Below are 19,210 nucleotides of genomic sequence, written 5' to 3'. Positions count from 1 at the left end.
GTGAGAGCAAAACGGGCGATAGCGTATTTGCAGTTCGTCTTCCACGCTGCCAGATTTTATTTTCCATTCACTGTTGCATTTCCCGATGAGATGTTAAACCAGGGCCCCCTCGGTGGACAGAACAGATCCAGCAACAATAACACAAGAAGAGATGGGGAATCCCCTGGTGTTCCGATGAACATTGATCCAATATTGACACAATGTCCCACTGTAGCCCAACCTGAGCTGTTCCTGCCTGCACACTGACCCAGTGTCCCACTGCAGCCCAGACTGAGCCCCACCCTGGGCCCTTCCTGCCTGTACATTCACCCAGTTTCCCACTGCAGCCCAGACTGAGCCCCACCCTGGGCCCTTCCTGCCTGTACATTCACCCAGTGTCCCACTGCAGCCCAGACTGAGCCCCACCCTGGGCCCTTCCTGCCTGTACATTGACCCAGTGACCCACTGCAGCCCAGACTGAGCCCCACCGTGGGCCCTTCCTGTCTATACATTGACCCAGTGACCCACTGCAGCCCAGACTGAGCCCCACCCTGGGCCCTTCCTGCCTGTACATTCACCCAGTGTCCCACTGCAGCCCAGACTGAGCCCCACCCTGGGCCCTTCCTGCCTGTACATTCACCCAGTGTCCCACTGCAGCCCAGACTGAGCCCCACCCTGGGCCCTTCCTGTCTTTACATTGACCCAGTGTTCCAATGCAGCCCAGACTGAGCTCCAACCTGGGCCCTTTCCTGTCTGTACATTGACCCAGTGTCCCACTGCAGCACAGACTGAGCCCCACCCTGGGCCCATCCTGTCTGCACATTGACCTAGTTTCCCACTGCAGCCCAGACTGAGCCCCACCCTTGGCTCTTCCTGTCTGTACATTGACCCAGTGTCCCACTGCAGCCCAGACTGAGCCCCACCCTGGGCCCTTCCTGTCTGTACATTGACCCAGTGTCCCAGTACAGCTCAGACTGAGCCCCACCCTGGGCCCTTCCTCTCCGTACATTGATCCAGTCTCCCACGGCAGCCCAGACTGAGCCCCACCCTTGGCCTTTCCTGTCTTCACATTGACCCAGTGTTCCAATGCAGCCCAGACTGTGCCCCACCCTGGGCCCTTTCCTGTCTGCACATTGATCTAGTTTCCCACTGCAGCCCAGACTGAGCCACAACCTTGGCCCTTCCTGTCTGCACATTGACCCAGTGTCCCACTGCAGCCCAGACTGAGGCCCACCCTGGGCCCTTCCAGTCTGTACATTGACCCAGTGTCCCACTGCAGCCCAGACTGAGCCCCACCCTGGGCTCTTCCTGTCTGTACATTGACCCAGTGTCCCACTGCAGCCCAGACTGAGCCCCACCCTGGGCCCTTCCTGTCTGTACATTGACTCAGTGTCCCACTGCAGCGTAGACTGAGCCCCACGCTGGGCCCTTCCTGTCTGTACTTTGACCCAGTGTCCCACTGCAGCCCAGACTGAGCCCCACCCTGGGCCCATCCTGTCTGTTCATTGACACAGTGTCCAACTGAAGCCCAGACTGAGCCCAACCCTGGGCCCTTCCTGTCTGTACATTGACCCAGTTTCCCACTGCAGCCCAGACTGAGCACCACCCTGGGCCCTTCCTGTCTGTACTTTGACCCAGTGTCCCACTGCAGCCCAGACTGAGCCCCACCCTGGGCCCTTCCTGTCTGTACTTTGACCCAGTGTCCCACTGCAGCCCAGACTGAGCCCCACCCTGGGCCCTTCCTGTCTGTACTTTGACCCAGTGTCCCACTGCAGCCCAGACTGTGCCCCACCCTGGGCCCTTCCTGTCTGTACATTGACCCAGTGTCCCACTGCCGCCCAGACTGAGCCCCACCCTGGGCCCTTCCTGTCTGTACATTGACCCAGTGCCCCATTGGTGACCATCCAGCCCCGGATATCCGGCAGAATCAGCGCTGTGGGACCGGGTGACTGAGTCTCGTGACCCTGTCGCTGGGCCTCTGACGTCACAATGGGAGACGACGCTCGCTCAGCTCGAGCTGGAAACCGTTAAAGGGCCGTTCGGATTTAAACCTGGAGCGCGGCCGATTAAAGGGGAGGGACAGAGAATCGGCCAAAAATGTTCATATCATGAGACCAGGAATGGTTATAAATTGAAATGTTCATACAATGAGACCAGGAATGGTTATAAATTGCAATGTTCACATTTCCACACTTAGTCCGGGTCTGGATTCCCGCAGTGACTCCAGGTGTCTCTTTCCGTTTGGACTGAACAGATTCTCCCTCAGCCTGAAACAGATTAAAGATTAAACAGGAAATAAACAGATTGAACAACAGTGGAAATAACAGGGAGACTGGGGTTAATATTTCAATAATAATTACAGAGAAATATTACCCATAAAAGGGACTGAATCCCACTGATATTTTATTTATTACATTAAACATTAACACTAATACTCACCAGATCCGCTCCAGACTCCTGCGGGTCAGTATGAGGGAGCGGAGAGCGGGGACAGATCGGTCTGTGAAGGAGTTTGATCCCAGGTTCAGATCCGTCAGTGACCAGTTTGTACTGAGAGCGGAGGAGAGATCCTCGGTACAAGAATCTGTGAGACCGACATCATCCAGACTGGGGATGAGAGAGAGAGAATTAACAGCAATCAGGGTAATTCCCCAGTGTTTATTAATAACACTATTACTGATAATAATAATAATAATGTACATTATTAGTAACACTTAATTTTACTAATAATAATGTTTAATGTTAGACAGCCAGTTATTATAAACACAATCTCACACAATCTGATACTTACCGCAGTTCCTGTATTTTACAGTCCGGGTTCCTCAGAGCCGTAAACAGTAGTTTCATTCCTGAATCTCCCAGTTTATTATTACCCAGGTTCAGAACCGTCAGTGACCGGTTTGTACAGAGAGCGGAGGAGAGATCATCGGCACAAGAAGCTGTGAGACCGTTGTACCATAACCTAGAGATCAGAGTGAGGAGAGAGACGAGCAGAGATAACAGGAATCAGAGTAAATTCCCAGTATTTATTTGTATTATTATTACTTATACTGACCTTAATGTACAGTGTTAGACATCCAGTTATTACAAACACAATCTCACACAGTCTGATACTTACTCCAGTGTCTGTATTTTACAGTCCGGGTTCCTCAGAGCCGCAGACAATAGTTTCACTCCTGAATCTTCCAGTTGATTTCCTGCCAGTCTGAACACAAACATACAGAGAGTGAGAAACAAACTGAATCCAATCCCCGATCTGACACAATTTCTCTCTGATTTTTCAGTGTTTCCTGTAGTATCTTCAGGAAATTAATAACTGGATTTCCCTGTCGCTGACAATGAATCTTACTCTGTCCAACGCCCCATATATTCAGGGACTGTCAGTAAATATATTTATTAAATAAAGTGCTGTCTGTGTGAAGCCTTCAGAATCACCCTCCTGGAGGTCCCGTCATGTTTGGGGAAATTGTCTCATTTCTGCTGATTCTTAAATCCCAGATTTTATGGGAATGGGGCAATTTTCCTGAATTAAATGATAAAGTGGTGATTACCTGTACTTTATGCAGTATTATATTAATCTGTTTCAAACCTCGGGGTGAGTTATATTGTGAAACGGCACTAAAGGCTGCTGTAAAATCCATCCCCCAGGATTTTATGTAACAAGGAGAGTTTATTCTGTCCTGTTACTAGTTTTAAATGTCCCTGTACTTCTAGTTTATCGGGGAGGGGAGTCTCTCACTTTATTCCCATTAAATTCTCTCCACATTTATTTCAGGCGCAACGTTCCCGACAGTTTATGGGGATTTTTCTGAAGTTCCCTCCCCGAGCGGGGCCTCACACACAGGGGGCAGATTATGGGAAATTCCCGGGTTCACTGCCCCCTGGTTGACCCAGGAGCCTCCCGCTGTGTGTGAGGCCCCACCGCTGGCCGGTGTGTGTCTGTACTCCTGGCCTAATACCCCACAACCCGTTAGATTGGAACCTTTTCAAAGGCAGATTTTAGTTCCCAAATCTCACTGAAGTGTCGGCCTGGATTAATGAGCGAGGGGCCTGAATCCACGACCTTCTGACTCAGAGGCACGAGTGCTGCCAGCTGGGTGAAGAGATGATGGATGTATTGGAGAGTGTGAAGGGCTGTGTCATTGATGAGTTAAGATAACGGACCGTCGTCCTGCGGGGAAAGCTCAGCTCGCCCACTGGCGGTTGACTGCCCGAAAGCTGTGTTTTGCTGTTTGTTACTGAATGTTTGGTGTTTCTGCTTCCCTCTCCAACACACGTTGACAGTCCGGTGACTGTCACTTGCCCCCACACCTCGGTAAGAGGGTGGGATGCTCCGACACACAGACTGCTGCAATTAGTGTCGATCTACTTGTAAGTAACAGTGAGAAGGAGCCTCTTCAATGGACGCATCTCAGTCAGTGAGAAAAACAACAATAAATATCATTTATTACAATTAAATTATCAGACTCTTTCCGTGACCTGTATTTACTGATCGGATAAAAATTGTGAAATCCCGAATTGTTCACAAGGATCCATTTTAGATTCTCCAGTCCTGAGGGAATTACTAACCGATCCTCTTATCATTTGTCATATTTGTGTTGAATCTGTTTCTCTCTGGTTTAACTGAACTGTTTGTTTCCCTTCATTTCGGATCAGCAATACAATCCGTGACTGTTCTACAATTGGCCTGACAGTTAGAGACAAATAATCATTCACCTCAACACCTGGCATTTGTGCAGTACGGATCTCGGCCGCTGGAGTCCTTCACACCGAATGGAGCAGCCCCCCAGATTGAGGTGTTTTATTGTATCACAGAGTCAAATGACATGAGACAGCACCGCACAGTCAATCGGGGTCAGTCCCAATCCATGAAATGTAAGTGTTTCCACAGATCCCACTGTGACCCGAGCCAGTGTTTTATTCTGAGACTCAAACAGGTAGTGGAATGTGTTCAGGAGGTTCCTTTTCCCAGTTTCACGCTCTGTCTTTCCAATCTGTCCTTCAACCTTCTCCTTCACCCAGTCAATCACTCCGCAGATCGTTTGATGAAGAAATGGACCCAGAAACTCCTCCAGGGGCCGAGCTGACTGTGAGGAGGAGAGACCAACAACAAAACGGAGAAATATCTCAAATCTCCCATCTTCCTTGTTGTGGGCTTCACTGAGGAGTTTCCGGATGTCCCCTGGATCTGCAGTCAGGAATTGTGCGAGTGCAGCTACAAACTCTTGGATGGTGAGGTGCGGGAATGTGTAAACCACACTCTGGGCAGAATCATCTCTCTCCAAAAGTTCCATCATGAACCCAGACAGGAACTGGGAAGGTTGCAGATTGTACTTGATCAAATCTCCATTTCTGAACACAATCTTCTTCTTGGAGACCCCAGTGAAAGCCATCTCACCGATCTTCAGTAACACATCACGGGGGGATTCAATCTCTCGGCCATGGTTTTTCAGAATGTTGTAAATATAGTAGGAATATAGTTGGGTGATGGTCTTGGGAACACGCTGCTGTTTCCTTTCCCTTTGTGTGAAGAAGGGACCCAGTGACAGACCGAGGATCCAGCAGTAGGAAGGGTTGTAACACATGGTGTACAGGATCTCGTTCTCCTCCACATGATTGAAAACAGCTGCTGCCACCGACTGATCTTCAAAAAACTTGTTGAAATATTCCTTCCGTTCCTCACCAACAAATCCAAGGATTTCAGCCCAGACACTGATCTCAGCCTTTTCCAATAAATGTAATGCAGTGGGGCGGCTGGTCACTAGCACTGAACATCCTGGGAGCAGCTTGTGCTGTAATAAACTGTACACAATGTCAGACACTTCACACCAGTCTTCAGGATCTGTGCACATGTACTGAGGTTCTGTATTTCTCCGATTGTCAGCAAAATTGATACTGTCCTTGAATTCATCTAAACCATCGAATGTAAACAGTAATCCCTCTGGGTTCTTCCAGAGTTCTCCCAGAATATTTCCAAAGTAAGGATACAGATCCAGTATCAGATTCCTCAGGTTTATTCTACAGATAATAGCATTCAAATCCCGGAACCTAAAGCTGAAAACAAATTGAAAGTGTGGGTATACTTTCCCAGTGGCCCAGTCATGAACAATCTTTTGTACCATTGTTGTTTTTCCAATCCCCGCGACTCCGCTCACTGCTGCTGAACTCCCAGATTTGGATTTTCTCCGGGAAAAACTGCTCTGGAACAGTTGATCAGTTCGGATTTTTTCCAGTTCTCTCCGGAGATGTTTCTTTCTCCACTCTTCATGGTCTCGGCCTCTTGCCAGCAGTTCATGTTCTACAAGTGTCCGATCACGAACAGTGGAAATGACCGTTAGTTCAGTGTATAGATTGACCAGCTGGAAAATCTTAACCTTCTCCTTTGTTAGGATCGTGTTCACTCTCAGTGTTTCAGTTTGGACCCGGAGTGTTTCCTTGTGTTTCTGTTGAACATCTTCAATGAGAACAGACAGAAAGTGGTTCTCAATGTTAGTTGTATTGATATAAAAACAAATTCTCAATATCACTTTACTATTCAGTGAAATGTTCCGAGATTGAATTCATAGCTTCAATTGAGGTGCGAGCAGGAAATTAAACTCAGTTGCTGAAAACCTCGCTTGAAAGTGAACAAGGGCTGTGAAAAGTTTCAAATCCTCACTTGATTCTAATATTTACTGAACATGGAGATTTCGATGAAGGTGATATTTTCGCTCTGATAATTAATCCTATCAGCCCTGAACTGCACTGGAGACATCTGATAGAAACCTTAACATGATCCTGGTTATACGACAGTGGAGGTTCCATTTGATCAATCTATGAAACTGTCAGTGGTGCTGTCCTTCTGCGGAAATGGTAAATAGGGTTTTGCGTATCAGTGGGACAGAGACAGACGATGAATGGACAGAAGTTCCACTGTTATTGTATCAGACCTCAGGCAGGTTATCTGGGATATTGTGGGCACTGGGAGAGGGACAGACTGTGAATGGACAGAAGTTCCACTGTTTAACCTCGATGGAGGGGAAGCTTTCAGAAACGGGACTCGGATAAGTTATCTGGGGTATTACCTGTTGTTCAATATCACGTGATAGCAAGTAAATCTTGATGCCATTCTTAATGTACAGTGGGGAATCAGAAAGATGATTTAAGATATCGGAGTTTGCGTTGAGGGAAGGGTGGCGCATTAATGTATTTTGTTTGGCTGAGAAACTTCGGTTCTGAAATGTTTTAATGGAATTCAGAACATGAGTGCAGGAAACAGGCTCACAATCAACAAAATAATTAATAACAGAGAAAATTGAAAGTCAGAAATACGAAGGGAAATCACCCAAAGCTTTGGAAAGCAGGCACCAGATACCGGGGAAGGACACTAAAGGGACAGTGTAAGTGGGGTGAAGTGATAATTGAACGTGTTTCTGTGGATTCACTGAGAGGAAGCAAAAGTGGGGTCATCTCTCTAACAGGGACAGGCTTATTTGGGCCAAATGGTCTTTTCCTGTCTCTAATCATTCTCCTGTTGTATTGTGTTTCAGAAATAGTGAACACTTTTTCAGCAATTATTATGTATATTAATTGAATGTGTTTTTATAACAGTCCTGTCATATCACCGATTATTATTAATAATACAACTGTTGCTCACTTCACTCAGTGTAATGTTAGAGCAGAAAACATTCACAGTTCATTTCAACTGTTCCCCAGTAATTATACTCCGTTGTTTCATTTTGGTCTGATATTCCTCCAATGAAGGTTTGGGAAATTAAATCTGTTTCCATTAGTCATTACATTAGGTCTTAAAAGACCCTGAGTTAAAGGGCTATTCTTTGAGTAAAATAAGGTTCTCTCTTCCACTGCCATTAGGGAGCCAGCCCATAACTTCCTTGTGTGAACATCTCGGAAGTGTGAACTTCTCAGATCAGATCGAACATTTTGGCGTCTCGCTCTGTGCTGTGAAATGATAACATTTTAAAGTTTCGCTTTTCTCCACCTCTTTCCTTCCAGTTGGTGGTGGGGAGATTCCAAGGGGGGGGGGGGCAGTAACATCTGGCTCAAGGCACTGCTCTTCAATTATGAAAACCAGAATGTCTGGGCAGCACGAAGGAGGTGCGTATTGGGATTCACAGTGTATCAGGATCCTGACAGGTGTGTATTGGGATTCACATTGTATCAGGATCCTGACAGGTGTGTATGGGGATCCACGGTGTATCAAGATCCTGCCAGGTGTGTATTGGGTTTCACAGTGTTGGGATCCTTACAGGTGTGTATGGGGTTTGACAGGGTATCAGGATTCTGCCAGATGTGTATGGGGATTCACAGTGTATCAGGATCCTGCCAGATGTATATGTAGTTTCAGAGTGTATCAGGATCCTGCCAGGTGTGTTTGGGGTTTTGCAGTGTATCAGGATCCGGTCAGGTGTGTTTGGGGTTTCACAGTGTATCGGGTCGCTACCAGGTGTGCATGGGGAGTCACAGTGTATCGGGATCCTGCCAGGTGTGTATGGGGATTCACAGTGTACCGGGTCGCTGCCAGGTGTGTATGGGGATTCACAGTGTATCGGGATCCTGCCAGGTGTGTATGGGGATTCACAGTGTATCAGGATCCTGACAGTTGTGTATGGGGATTCACAGTGTATCAGGATCCTGCCAGTTTTGTATGGGGATTCACAGTGCATCAGGATCCTGCCAGGTGTCCATGGGATTTCACAGTGTATCAGGACAATGTCAGTTGAGTATAAGAATTAAGAAGTGATAGTGATCAGCATCTGGATTAAGTGCAACAGTGGAACTTCTGTATATTTAGAAAATATGTCAGAAACCGCATGAATTAGAACTTGAAAAGTTGGGTGTTGATGACAAGTTCAAACGAGGTTCATTTCTATTCCCTCCAGCCTTTCAATTTCGGATTCCCAGATTCCGACAATCTCTAAACAAAAGTCTACAGTCAAACATTCTGATTCTCAGAAGTGAAATAAACGGTTTAAAATTTCCATTTCATCACTTACCTTTCAGGTGACTGGGTATTTCAGATAAACCTCGTCCGATGTTCATATAATCAAATGGATCAGGACCTGTTTAAATCATTGAGCTTTCATGAAATCAGATCTGTGTAATGTTATCGTAAATTCTGCAGTGTTTCAATCTGAAATTGAATTCAGTGTCTGATTTTACTGTACCAAGTTCCTGCATCTCTTTCAGTATTTTGTCCAACTTTGGTACCACATGGTGCATTTTCACAAAGGATTCCCACATCACCCTTCGGGCCCGAGAGCCTTTCTCCATCACCAGATTTAGGACAAGTTTGGAACTGTCCGCCCTGTTTCCCTTCTCCACGAGATCAATGACTTTCTGTAAAGAATAACAATGAATATATTGGTCTCTCCTTTTCCCAGTCCCAGTAAAACTGATTCCCTTTTGTTTTCAGTCCACACAAGAGTTACACCCGAACCGTTCCCCTATCCTTTGCACAGACACTGACCGATCCACTGGGTATTTTCACGTCTTCGTATCATTGCTTCAGATTCACTGTATTTTCAGTTTGATCAATTTCTTTCCTATTTGGCCTGTTTCTGTTCTGTCACATTCTATGATTCTAAGATCTGATATCCTTTTCGTTCTGTGATGTTGAAACAATCCAAACTCATTCTGTGTCCCTCCCACTTACCCGATGTTCCTGTCCACTGAAATGCCTCTCGTACGTTAACAACGAGCTGACTCCGTCCACCACTTCTTCAATCGCCTGTTCCAGTCTGTCCCGGTAGAATTTCGTCAACTGGAACAGCTGGTAATCGTCGCAATTTGTCAGGAACTCAGTGATTGCAGTGTTCGGATCTGTGAAAAAAAATGGAGAAAACTAAACACATTATCGACTTTCTCTCCGGGCGGCTACATTTCCTCTTATACCAAATGGCTGAAGCCTCCTGTGAGCCACATTATCAAACACCTTCTGAAAACCCATATACACCGCATGTGCTGCATTCCATTGATCTATATGGTCACCTCTCAACAAAGCTGTATCAGATTTGTCAAATACGACTTGTCTGCAGCGAATCCGTTCCAGCCTCCCCTGATCATCCCCTGTGTCTCTAAATGTTCAGTAATTCGACCTGGAGTTTGCCGACGACTGACGGAAACTAGTTGGTCTCCAGTTACCCGTTGGCGCTCTCTCCCTATTTTAAAAGAGACATTACTTGGGCTCCTTCAGTCCACCTGGATATTTTTGATAACAAACGAGGATTGAGAAATTGTGATCAGAGTCCATCCTATCTCCGCTCTGACTTCCTTTATTAGCCTCGGGTGTGTTATCTCTGGGCCCAGTGATTTATCCACCTCGGCGATGTTTCTCAGATCCAAATCCTACTCTACAGTTATCTCTAACTATGGTCCCACATCGTCCTCTCGTACACCAACATTTTCAATTCCACCATCATTTTTAGAAACTGAAGGAAATATTTTTTGATCTCCCCAAACCTTCATCCACAACTAATTTCTCCCAGTTCTCCCTCTATCTCAGCTCAACTTCTTGCTGGCCTGCAAAACCGACCGAGTATTGTGCTATTTCCCTTCCTATTGCTTAACTGCATTCATATGGATTCTATCTTAATATTGTTCACTGGAACATCCTTATTTTCGAAACCTCTCCTTCTCTCTCTTCTCCTTTAAGACGCTCCTTAAAACCGACAACTTTACCCAAGCTTTTGGTCATTCGTCCGAAAATCTCCTTATTTGTCTCGGTGTCAAATTTTGTTTGATAATCGCACCTTGACGCAACCTGTATCGTCTTTCAATATTAAAGGCGCTATAAATGCAAGTTTTTTATTGTTCTAACTCTGTCTTATAAACTTTTATTAATACTGGCGTCCAGAACTATTTTTCTCTCCCCTCAAAATGTTTTAATCAGAAACATTTCGCTCTGAACCCTGTGAAATCTCAGGCCCTGTCTTACAGATACTCGATCACATCTCTGATGCTTCTGATTTTCCGAATGTTTTTGGAATGATCTGTATATTCACAGACATAACACACAAACCTAACTCCGATTTTTTGGAATGTTGACCCGTTTCCGTTTCTTTGCTTTTTTTAAATACCAAGTGACTTTATCTCTCAACACCACCTTGCTTTTTTCCTGCTAATAACTTTTCACTATTTTATAAATCTTCTGTACTGGTCCAACAGTTTTATTAATTCCAATCTCTAATCTCAGAACCTGAGATTTCCCACCCTCCAGTCATATGAGCTGAAACCCTCCCACTGCTCCATTCACCCAGTCTGTAAAACCATTGTTGGTCGGTTCAGACCGTGACCGTCCCTTCCCTTCTCCCTGAACTCATTCCAGTCCTCATGACCGTGAACCCTGCCCTCCTGCTCCATTCACCCAGTCGGTAAAACCATTGTTGGTCGGTTCAGACCGTGACCGTCCCTTCCCTTCTCCCTGAACTCACGCTAGTCCCCAAGACCGTGAACCCTTCCCTCCTGCTCCATTCACCCAGTCTGTAAAACCATTGTTGGTCAGTTCAGACCGTGACCGTCCCTTCCCTTCTCCCTGAACTCACTCTATCCCCAAGACCGTGAACCCTTCCCTCCTGCTCCAGCCCTGCAGCCACACATTGACCGGCCTCATATTTCCCCCTTTAAGCGGCCCAGTGAAAACAATCCAGAGATCGCCAACTCTAAGCCTTGTTTTTTAGTCGAGTGCTAAGTCTCAATATTCCCTCGATAAACGTATTTCTATCCGTGTTATTGTTTCCGACCATGGCGATTTTCTGCTCTCCATTACTTCCCAGAGATGGACCCACCTGTTCCAGGATGTTCTTCCCTCTGACACCAGGGAGGTAACTTACCATTTGGGGCCGTGCTCAGGGCTGCAGAAGAGTCTGTCTGTTCCGTGACAATAGAATCTTCCACTATTATCGTTCTCCTATTCCTGTGTCGTACTTGCCTCTAACCACCTGCCCTTCTCGGGGTGTCCCCCTGCTCCCCGGTCTCACACTGTTACTCGGAAAGCCCATTCTCTGATTCACTGTCTCTCTCCACCTTACAGTCCCCAACACCAGGTATCTATTGGACAGTTACAATACTCAGGAGATCCCTCCACCTGTGACTGCACTGTCCTTCTTGATGGTCACTCACTTCCCGCTATCGACACAGTATCTGTGCTGTTACCTCTTCCTGTGTGAGCTGCAGTTTCTTGTTTGTGATCTGGAGCTTTTGTCAGGACACAATTGAAATTTTAAAGAATTCTGTGAACCTACCTGTGTCCATTGTCATTCTTGTTGAGGGTGTTGGATTTTCTCCCCTGTTTGAAGCTTCAGCCAAGGCTGTGACAGACGTTCCCAGGTTCTGATGAACTGTAATCAATACAATATTAATAGGAGGTTAGGCAGCAATATTAAAATGAGCAGGAGAACGTTCCCTTGTTAAACATGATACCAAGTCTCTCCTCCGCCATCAGTTCAACAGCTTTTAGCTCTGGGATGGAGCATTTCCCGAGTGTGATGAACAACACTCCACATCAGGTGTGACACAGACAGCTGCCCAGTGAAATCCAGTGAGTCCCGTTGATCACAATATCCAAGTTCCAGACTGGCTCCCATCGGCAGAGACTCTGCACTCGGAGCGCCCATTCGTTAGGTTTAATCATAGTGCAGGCCAGAAAAGCTTTATTCCTGAGGCAGTGAATATTCTGGAGGGAAATATGGAGCGGGGTGATCATTGATGATTTAAATGACCCTTCACTCGGTTTTAACTTCTGGCGCTGTTTTATTATTTTATTCACAGAAGTGTTTTATATTTTTGACTGGTTGTGTTTTGATATTAAATCCTGGTACTTGATGAATATGATATCTATCGACATACACAAAATACAGCTGGGTGTGATTCCTCTGGTGTCTATCGGCAGTGACAGTCTCCGTGAATTCATGGAGATGGGTCCTGGTTGGTGCGTCTATTGGATATATATATTAAACATATTTCTCATGGAGTCAGTACCTGACAAATGAGCACGTAGGAGGTGAGGAGATTTACCACTGTTCTAATATTAACACTAATGAGACTGTAGGAGGTGAGGAGATTTACCACTGTTCTAATATTAACACTAATGAGCTCTGTAGGAGGTGAGGAGATTTACCACTGTTCTAATATTAACACTAATGAGCACTGTGGGAGGTGAGGAGATTTACCACTGTTCTAATATTAACATTAATGAGCACTGTGGGAGGTGAGGAGATTTACCACTGTTCTAATATTAATACTAATGAGCACTGTGGGAGGTGAGGAGATTTACCACTGTTCACCATCTACAAGGCACAAGTCAGGAGTGTGATGGAATACTCTCCACTTGCCTGGATGAGTGCAGCTCCAACAACACTCAAGAAGCTCGACACCATCCAAGATAAAGCAGCCCACTTGATTGGCACCCCATCCAAAACCCTAAACATTCACTCCCTTCACCACCGGCGCACTGTGGCTGCAGTGTGTACCATCCACAGGATGCACTGCAGCAACTCGCCAAGGCTTCTTCGACAGCACCTCCCAAACCCGCGACCTCTACCACCGAGAAGGACAAGGGCAGCAGGCGCATGGGAACAACACCACCTGCACGTTCCCCTCCAAGTCACACACCATCCCGACTTGGAAATATATCGCCGTTCCTTCATTGTCGCTGGGTCAAAATCCTGGAACTCCCTTCCTAACAGCACTGTGGGAGAACAGTCACCACACGGACTGCAGCGGTTCAAGAAGGCGGCTCACCACCACCTTCTCGAGGGCAATTAGGGATGGGCAATAAATGCCGGCCTCGCCAGCGACGCCCACATCCCGTGAACGAATAAAAAAAATAAAAAAATAAAAATATTAACGCTAATGAGCACTGTAGGAGGTGAGGAGATTTATCATTGTTCCAATGTTAACTCTAATGAGCACTGCAGGAGATGAGCAGATTTACCACTGTTCCAATATTAACACTAACGAGCACTGTAGGAGGTGAGGAGATTTACCACTGTTCTAATATTAACGCAAATAAGTACTGGAGCAGGTGAGGAGATTTACCACTGTTCAAATATTAACAAGAAAGAGCACTGTAGGAGGTGAGGAGATTTACCAGTGTTCTAACATTAACACTAATGAGCACTGGAGCTGGTGAGGAGATTTACCATTGTTCCAATATTGACACTAACGAATACTGTTGGAGGTGAGGATATTTACCACTGTTCTAATATTAACACTAATGAACACTGTAGGAGGTGAGGAGATTTACCACTGTTCTAATATTAACACTAATGAGCACTGTAGGAGGTGAGGAGATTTACCACTGTTCTAAGATGAACACCAATGAGCACTGCAGAATGTGCGGAGTTTTACCAATGTTCTAATATTAACACTAATGAGCTCTGTAGGAGGTGAGGAGATTTACCACTGTTCTAATATTAACACTAATGAGCACTGTAGGAGGTGAGGAGATTTCCCACTGTTCCAATATTAACACTAATGACATTTGTAGGAGGTGAGGAGATTTACCACTGTTCCAATATTAACACTAATGTGCACAGTAGGAGGTGAGGAGATTTACCACTGTTCCATTATTAACACTAATGAGCACTGTAGGAGGTGAGGAGATTTACCACTGTTCTAATAGTAACACAAATGAACAATGTCGGAGGTGAGGAGATTTACCATTTTTCGAATATTAACACAAATCAACAATGTCGGAGGTGAGGAGATTTACTACTGTTGTAAAATTAACACTAATTAGCACTGTAGGAGGTGAGGGGATTTACCACTGTTCAAATATTAACACTAATGAGCACTGTAGCAGGTGAGGAGATTTACCATTGTTCCAATATTAACACTAATGACCACGATAGGAGGTGAGGAGATTCACCACTGTTCTAATATGAACACTAATGAGTACTGCAGAATGTGCGGAGTTTTACCACTGTTCTGATATTAACACTAATGACCTCTGTAGGAGGTTAGGAGATTTTCCACTGTTCTAATATTAACACAAATGAACAATGTCGGAGGTGAGGAGATTTACCATTGTTCTAATATTAACAGAAATGAACAATGTCTGAGGTGAGGTGATTTACCATTGTTCCAATATTAACACAAATGAACAATGTCGGAGGTGAGGAGATTTACCATTGTTCTAATATTAACAGAAATGAACAATGTCTGAGGTGAGGTGATTTACCATTGTTCTAATATTAACACCAATGAGCACTGTACGAGGGGAGGAGATTTAACACTGTTCTAATATTAACACGAATGAGCACTGTAGGAGGTGAGGAGATTTACTTCTGCTCCAATATTAACACAATGAGCAATGTAGAATGTGAGGAGATTTATCACTGTTCGAATATTAACACTAATGAGCACCGTAGGAGGTGAGGAGATTTACTTCTGCTCCAATATTAACACAATGAGCAATGTAGAATGTGAGGAGATTTACCACTGTTCTAATATTAACATTAATGAGCACTGTCGGAGTTTTGGTGATTTACCCCTGTTCTAATACTAACACTAATGAGCACTGTAGGAGGTCAGGAGATTTACCACTGTTCTAATATTAACACTAATGAGCACTGTAGGAGGTCAGGAGATTCACCACTGTTCTAATATGAACACTAATGAGCACTCTCGGAGGTGAGGAAATTTAGCACTGTTCTAATATTAACTCTAAGCTATAATGTTATCAATCGATAACTTTAAACCGTGAGCTAATTCACAAAATTTATGTTTGGAATCTCATTGGGGATTTTAGAATCTCCGATAAAACCATGAATTTCAGTGGTCGGCATGACTGCTGTTCGACAACAGAATTCTCCACTAGTATGTGTGTTTTGCGAAGTAACAGAATTCATGGCGGGGTCTGAAGATGGTGTCTTCGTTTTTCCCAATGTTTAATTGGAGAAATGTGTCCCTCGTCCAAGACTGGATGTTGGACGAGCAGCGCGAAAAAGCAGAGGCAGTGGATCGGCCGAGAGATGGTGGAGATGTCGAGCAGAGTGTTGCCAGTGCACATGTGAAAGCTGAACCCTTGTCTTCATATAATGTCTCCAAGGGGCAGCATGTGGATGAGAAATAGGAAGGGGTGAGGTGAGATCCATGGGGTCTCCCAGAGTTCACAGTACGGAAGCAGAGAAGCCATGTAAGGAGGTTCTCCGGCTACGACTGGACAGGCACCCCACTGACCCAGTCTTACACCGAAATCCCACTGACCCAGTCCCACACCGACACCACACTGACCCAGTCCCACACCGACACCTCACTGACCCAGTCCTACACCCACATCCCACTGACCCAGTGCCACACCCACACCCCATTGACCCAGTCCCACACCCACACTCCACTGACCCAGTCCCATACCCACACCCCACTGACCCAGTCCCATACCCACACCACACTGACCCAGTCCCACACCCACACTCCACTGACCCAGTCCCACACCCTCACCCCACTGACCCAGTCCCACACCCACACCCCACTGACCCAGACCCACACCAACACCCACCGATGCAGACCCACACCGACACCCCACTGACCAAGTCCCAATTCCCACTGAGGCAGTACCACACCAATAGTCCAATGACCAAGTTCCACACCGACACCAGACTGACCCAGTCCCACACCCACACCCCACTGACCCAGTCCCACACCAAACCCCACTGTCCCAGTCCCAAACAGACACCCCACTGACCCAGTCCCACACCCACACACCACTGACCCAGACCTACACCAACACCCACCGATGCAGACCCACACCGACACCCTACTGGACCAGGCCCAAACCCCACTGAGGCAGTACCACACCAATAGCCCAATGACCCAGCCACACGGACATCATCCAACCTGTTGGTAATTAGAGTAGTTATATCTTATCGAAAGATTTTTTCCTGTTGGTGATTAATGTCGTTACATTTTGTATAAAGATTAGTGATGGACGATTCTACCTGTCCATAGTTGGTGTAGTTACTTTTTATATAAAGATTAGTGATTTTTCCTCCGACCTGTTGGTAATTTGTGTCGTTACTTTTCATATAAAGTTTAGTGATGGACCCTCCTATCTGTTGGACTCTAATACCTGTTGGTAATTTGTGTCGTTACTTTTTATGTATAGATTAGTGATAGACCCTCCGAGCTGTTGGTAATTTGAGGAGCTACTTATTATATAATGATTAGTGATGGACTCTCCTCCCTGTTGGTAATTTGTGGAGTTACTTTTTATATATAGATTAGTGATGGACCCTCCTACCTGTAGATATAAAAAGTAACTGCACTAATTACCAAGATTAACGATCAGGAACCTCCTATGTGTCTGAAAGATCGTTTCAGCCCTGAATCAGTTTCGATTGAAAACATTCCTGAAGTTTATTTCTGTCTAAAGGGAGCGGCCTTTGTTTTTTTCAGTTGAGTAAGTTTGGCAAATAACTTTCTCATTAACATGAACTTATTTTAGCAAAAACAAAAGTCCCTGCTCCATTTTCCCACCGAATGCGCGTCCGTTGCTACCTGCCGCATTAAACAGTAATTCATTGTTGTAATTAATCGCCGGCACGTTTTATCTCCGAAATTGCTCCTATCCTGTGACTGGTTCGCGTTCAGTCCGGCTTCATGTAACCAGAGGCTGATTTTCCAAGTGCTGGGCAGAGATCAATAATCGGACAGTGCGAATGTGTGAACCCTTCACTGAGCTGAACTGTGTGTTCGGTCTGAACAGCTGGTCCCGCCTTTGATCAGCTAAATGAAAGTGTATCGGGCACCAAACGGTCCAGTGAGTAAAAAGAGCCAGTGTTACAGGAAAAATCCGTCCGGAGTTAGACGGACCCAGGTTCAACTTCTGTTTACTGAATTGCAAATTCTAAAATGGGCAGGATGGTAAATCCCCAGTGTTCACGTTCCTACTTTCTGTCCTGTAACCGCTCTTATAATGTTGTGTCTGTGGGGAGACTAGTGGAGACCAGAAGAGGGTCCCACAGCGACACAACACAACTGACTCTGCCCCACACCGGCACCCAACAGACCCAGTCCCACACCCCACTGAACCCTTCCCACACCCACACCCCACTGACACAGTCCCACACCGACACCCCACTGTCCCAGTCCCACACCCACACCCCACTGACACAGTCCCACACCGACACCCCACTGACCCAGTCCCACACCCACACCCCACTGACACAGTCCCACACCCCACTGACACTGTCTCACACCGACACCCCACTGACCCAGTCCCACACCCACACCCCACTGACACAGTCCCACACCCACACCCCACTGACACAGCCCCACACCGACACCCCACTGACACAGTCCCACACCCACACCCCACTGACACAGTCCCACACCCACACCCTACTGACACAGTCCCGCACCCACACCCCACTGACCCAGTCGCACAACGAGCCACTGACTGAAATCTCCGGTGTAAAATAGCCCGCCTTCAGTCACTGTCCGAGCGAAAACTTAGTGAATTGTTACACCCGCGAGGAATACAGAGCTCCCCACGCCGGGGAACATATCTGACAGCGGGAAATCGGCTTTAGAAAAAAAGAGGAAGGGGAGAAAACGATAATAAAATCACAAAATGACTCTGAGAAGCTACGTTAACTTACCTTGATCCCGCAAGGATTTTCTCTCTCTCAATGTCCGTGTAGATTTTGCAACTTATATCCTTGTTATTTCATTACAACTAATCAGGTAGAAGTTCCTTGTTTTATTTTAGCAAATCACGAATTGTGAATTTGATCTGAACCTTGTGATGTGAGATTCTGAACTCCGCCCTCTGTGTGAAAGCTGCTGTCAAACCTCAGGATGGATTTCAACTCAAACATTCCTCGTTTGTTTGAGAACAGTGAGCGGCCTTTCTGGTGAAATCTAATCGAACCGGTTTGACAGTTCGTTGCCACTTCAACTGTGAACAAATTCAGTTGTACATTTAAATTTATCTCTTCTTGTTTCAGGGAAGTTCAGTAAAACAGACACTTGGTTCGAAAGAAATTGTTACATTTCCATCTGGGACATTGTTTGCTAAAATCCCTGATGTTTTTATGCTTTCAACCCAGGACCCAAGAGCCAGTGTCTTGTCAGTGAGCTGAGGGGGAGGCTGTTTCTGTAAGTGAGGACATTAACCATTTAACCGCCGAATTAAACTATCCTTGAGCATCAATCACCTCCGTTACTGGGGGAATGAGCACTGACTTTCCACAATTACATTTATCATGGTAAATATTCAGCAGATACA

The 19,210-nt window shown here is 45.9% G+C and overlaps 1 protein-coding gene across 1 annotated transcript; it reads right to left on the bottom strand.

The window, feature by feature from the left end:
* Positions 1-2,543: 2,543 nt before the first annotated feature.
* LOC137315436 (NACHT, LRR and PYD domains-containing protein 12-like) lies at positions 2,544-18,737 on the bottom strand. The gene is made up of 8 exons (XM_067980117.1): positions 18,582-18,737; positions 12,222-12,317; positions 9,635-9,801; positions 8,976-9,318; positions 4,696-6,433; positions 3,098-3,184; positions 2,771-2,941; positions 2,544-2,586 (listed from the first exon to the last, which is right to left on the bottom strand). The coding sequence occupies exons 4-5, from the start codon at positions 9,019-9,021 to the stop codon at positions 4,797-4,799; spliced, it is 1,683 nt and encodes a 560-aa protein (XP_067836218.1). The 5' UTR covers positions 9,022-9,318; positions 9,635-9,801; positions 12,222-12,317; positions 18,582-18,737; the 3' UTR covers positions 2,544-2,586; positions 2,771-2,941; positions 3,098-3,184; positions 4,696-4,796.
* Positions 18,738-19,210: the final 473 nt, after the last annotated feature.

This window comes from Heptranchias perlo, unplaced genomic scaffold (genome assembly GCF_035084215.1).
Source record: "Heptranchias perlo isolate sHepPer1 unplaced genomic scaffold, sHepPer1.hap1 HAP1_SCAFFOLD_55, whole genome shotgun sequence".
NCBI lineage: Eukaryota > Metazoa > Chordata > Chondrichthyes > Hexanchiformes > Hexanchidae > Heptranchias > Heptranchias perlo.
The sequence above is the reverse complement of the archived record's forward strand: the minus strand, read 5'-3'. Positions and strand labels throughout refer to the sequence as shown.

Coding starts and splice junctions, on each gene's coding strand:
- LOC137315436 (XM_067980117.1), bottom strand. CDS start 9,021: ATGAACATCGGACGAGGTTTATCTGAAATACCCAGTCACCTGAAAG. Junction 6,434..8,975: donor AATACCCAGTCACCTGAAAG/GTAAGTGATGAA, acceptor TTCTCATTGAAG/ATGTTCAACAGAAACACAAG.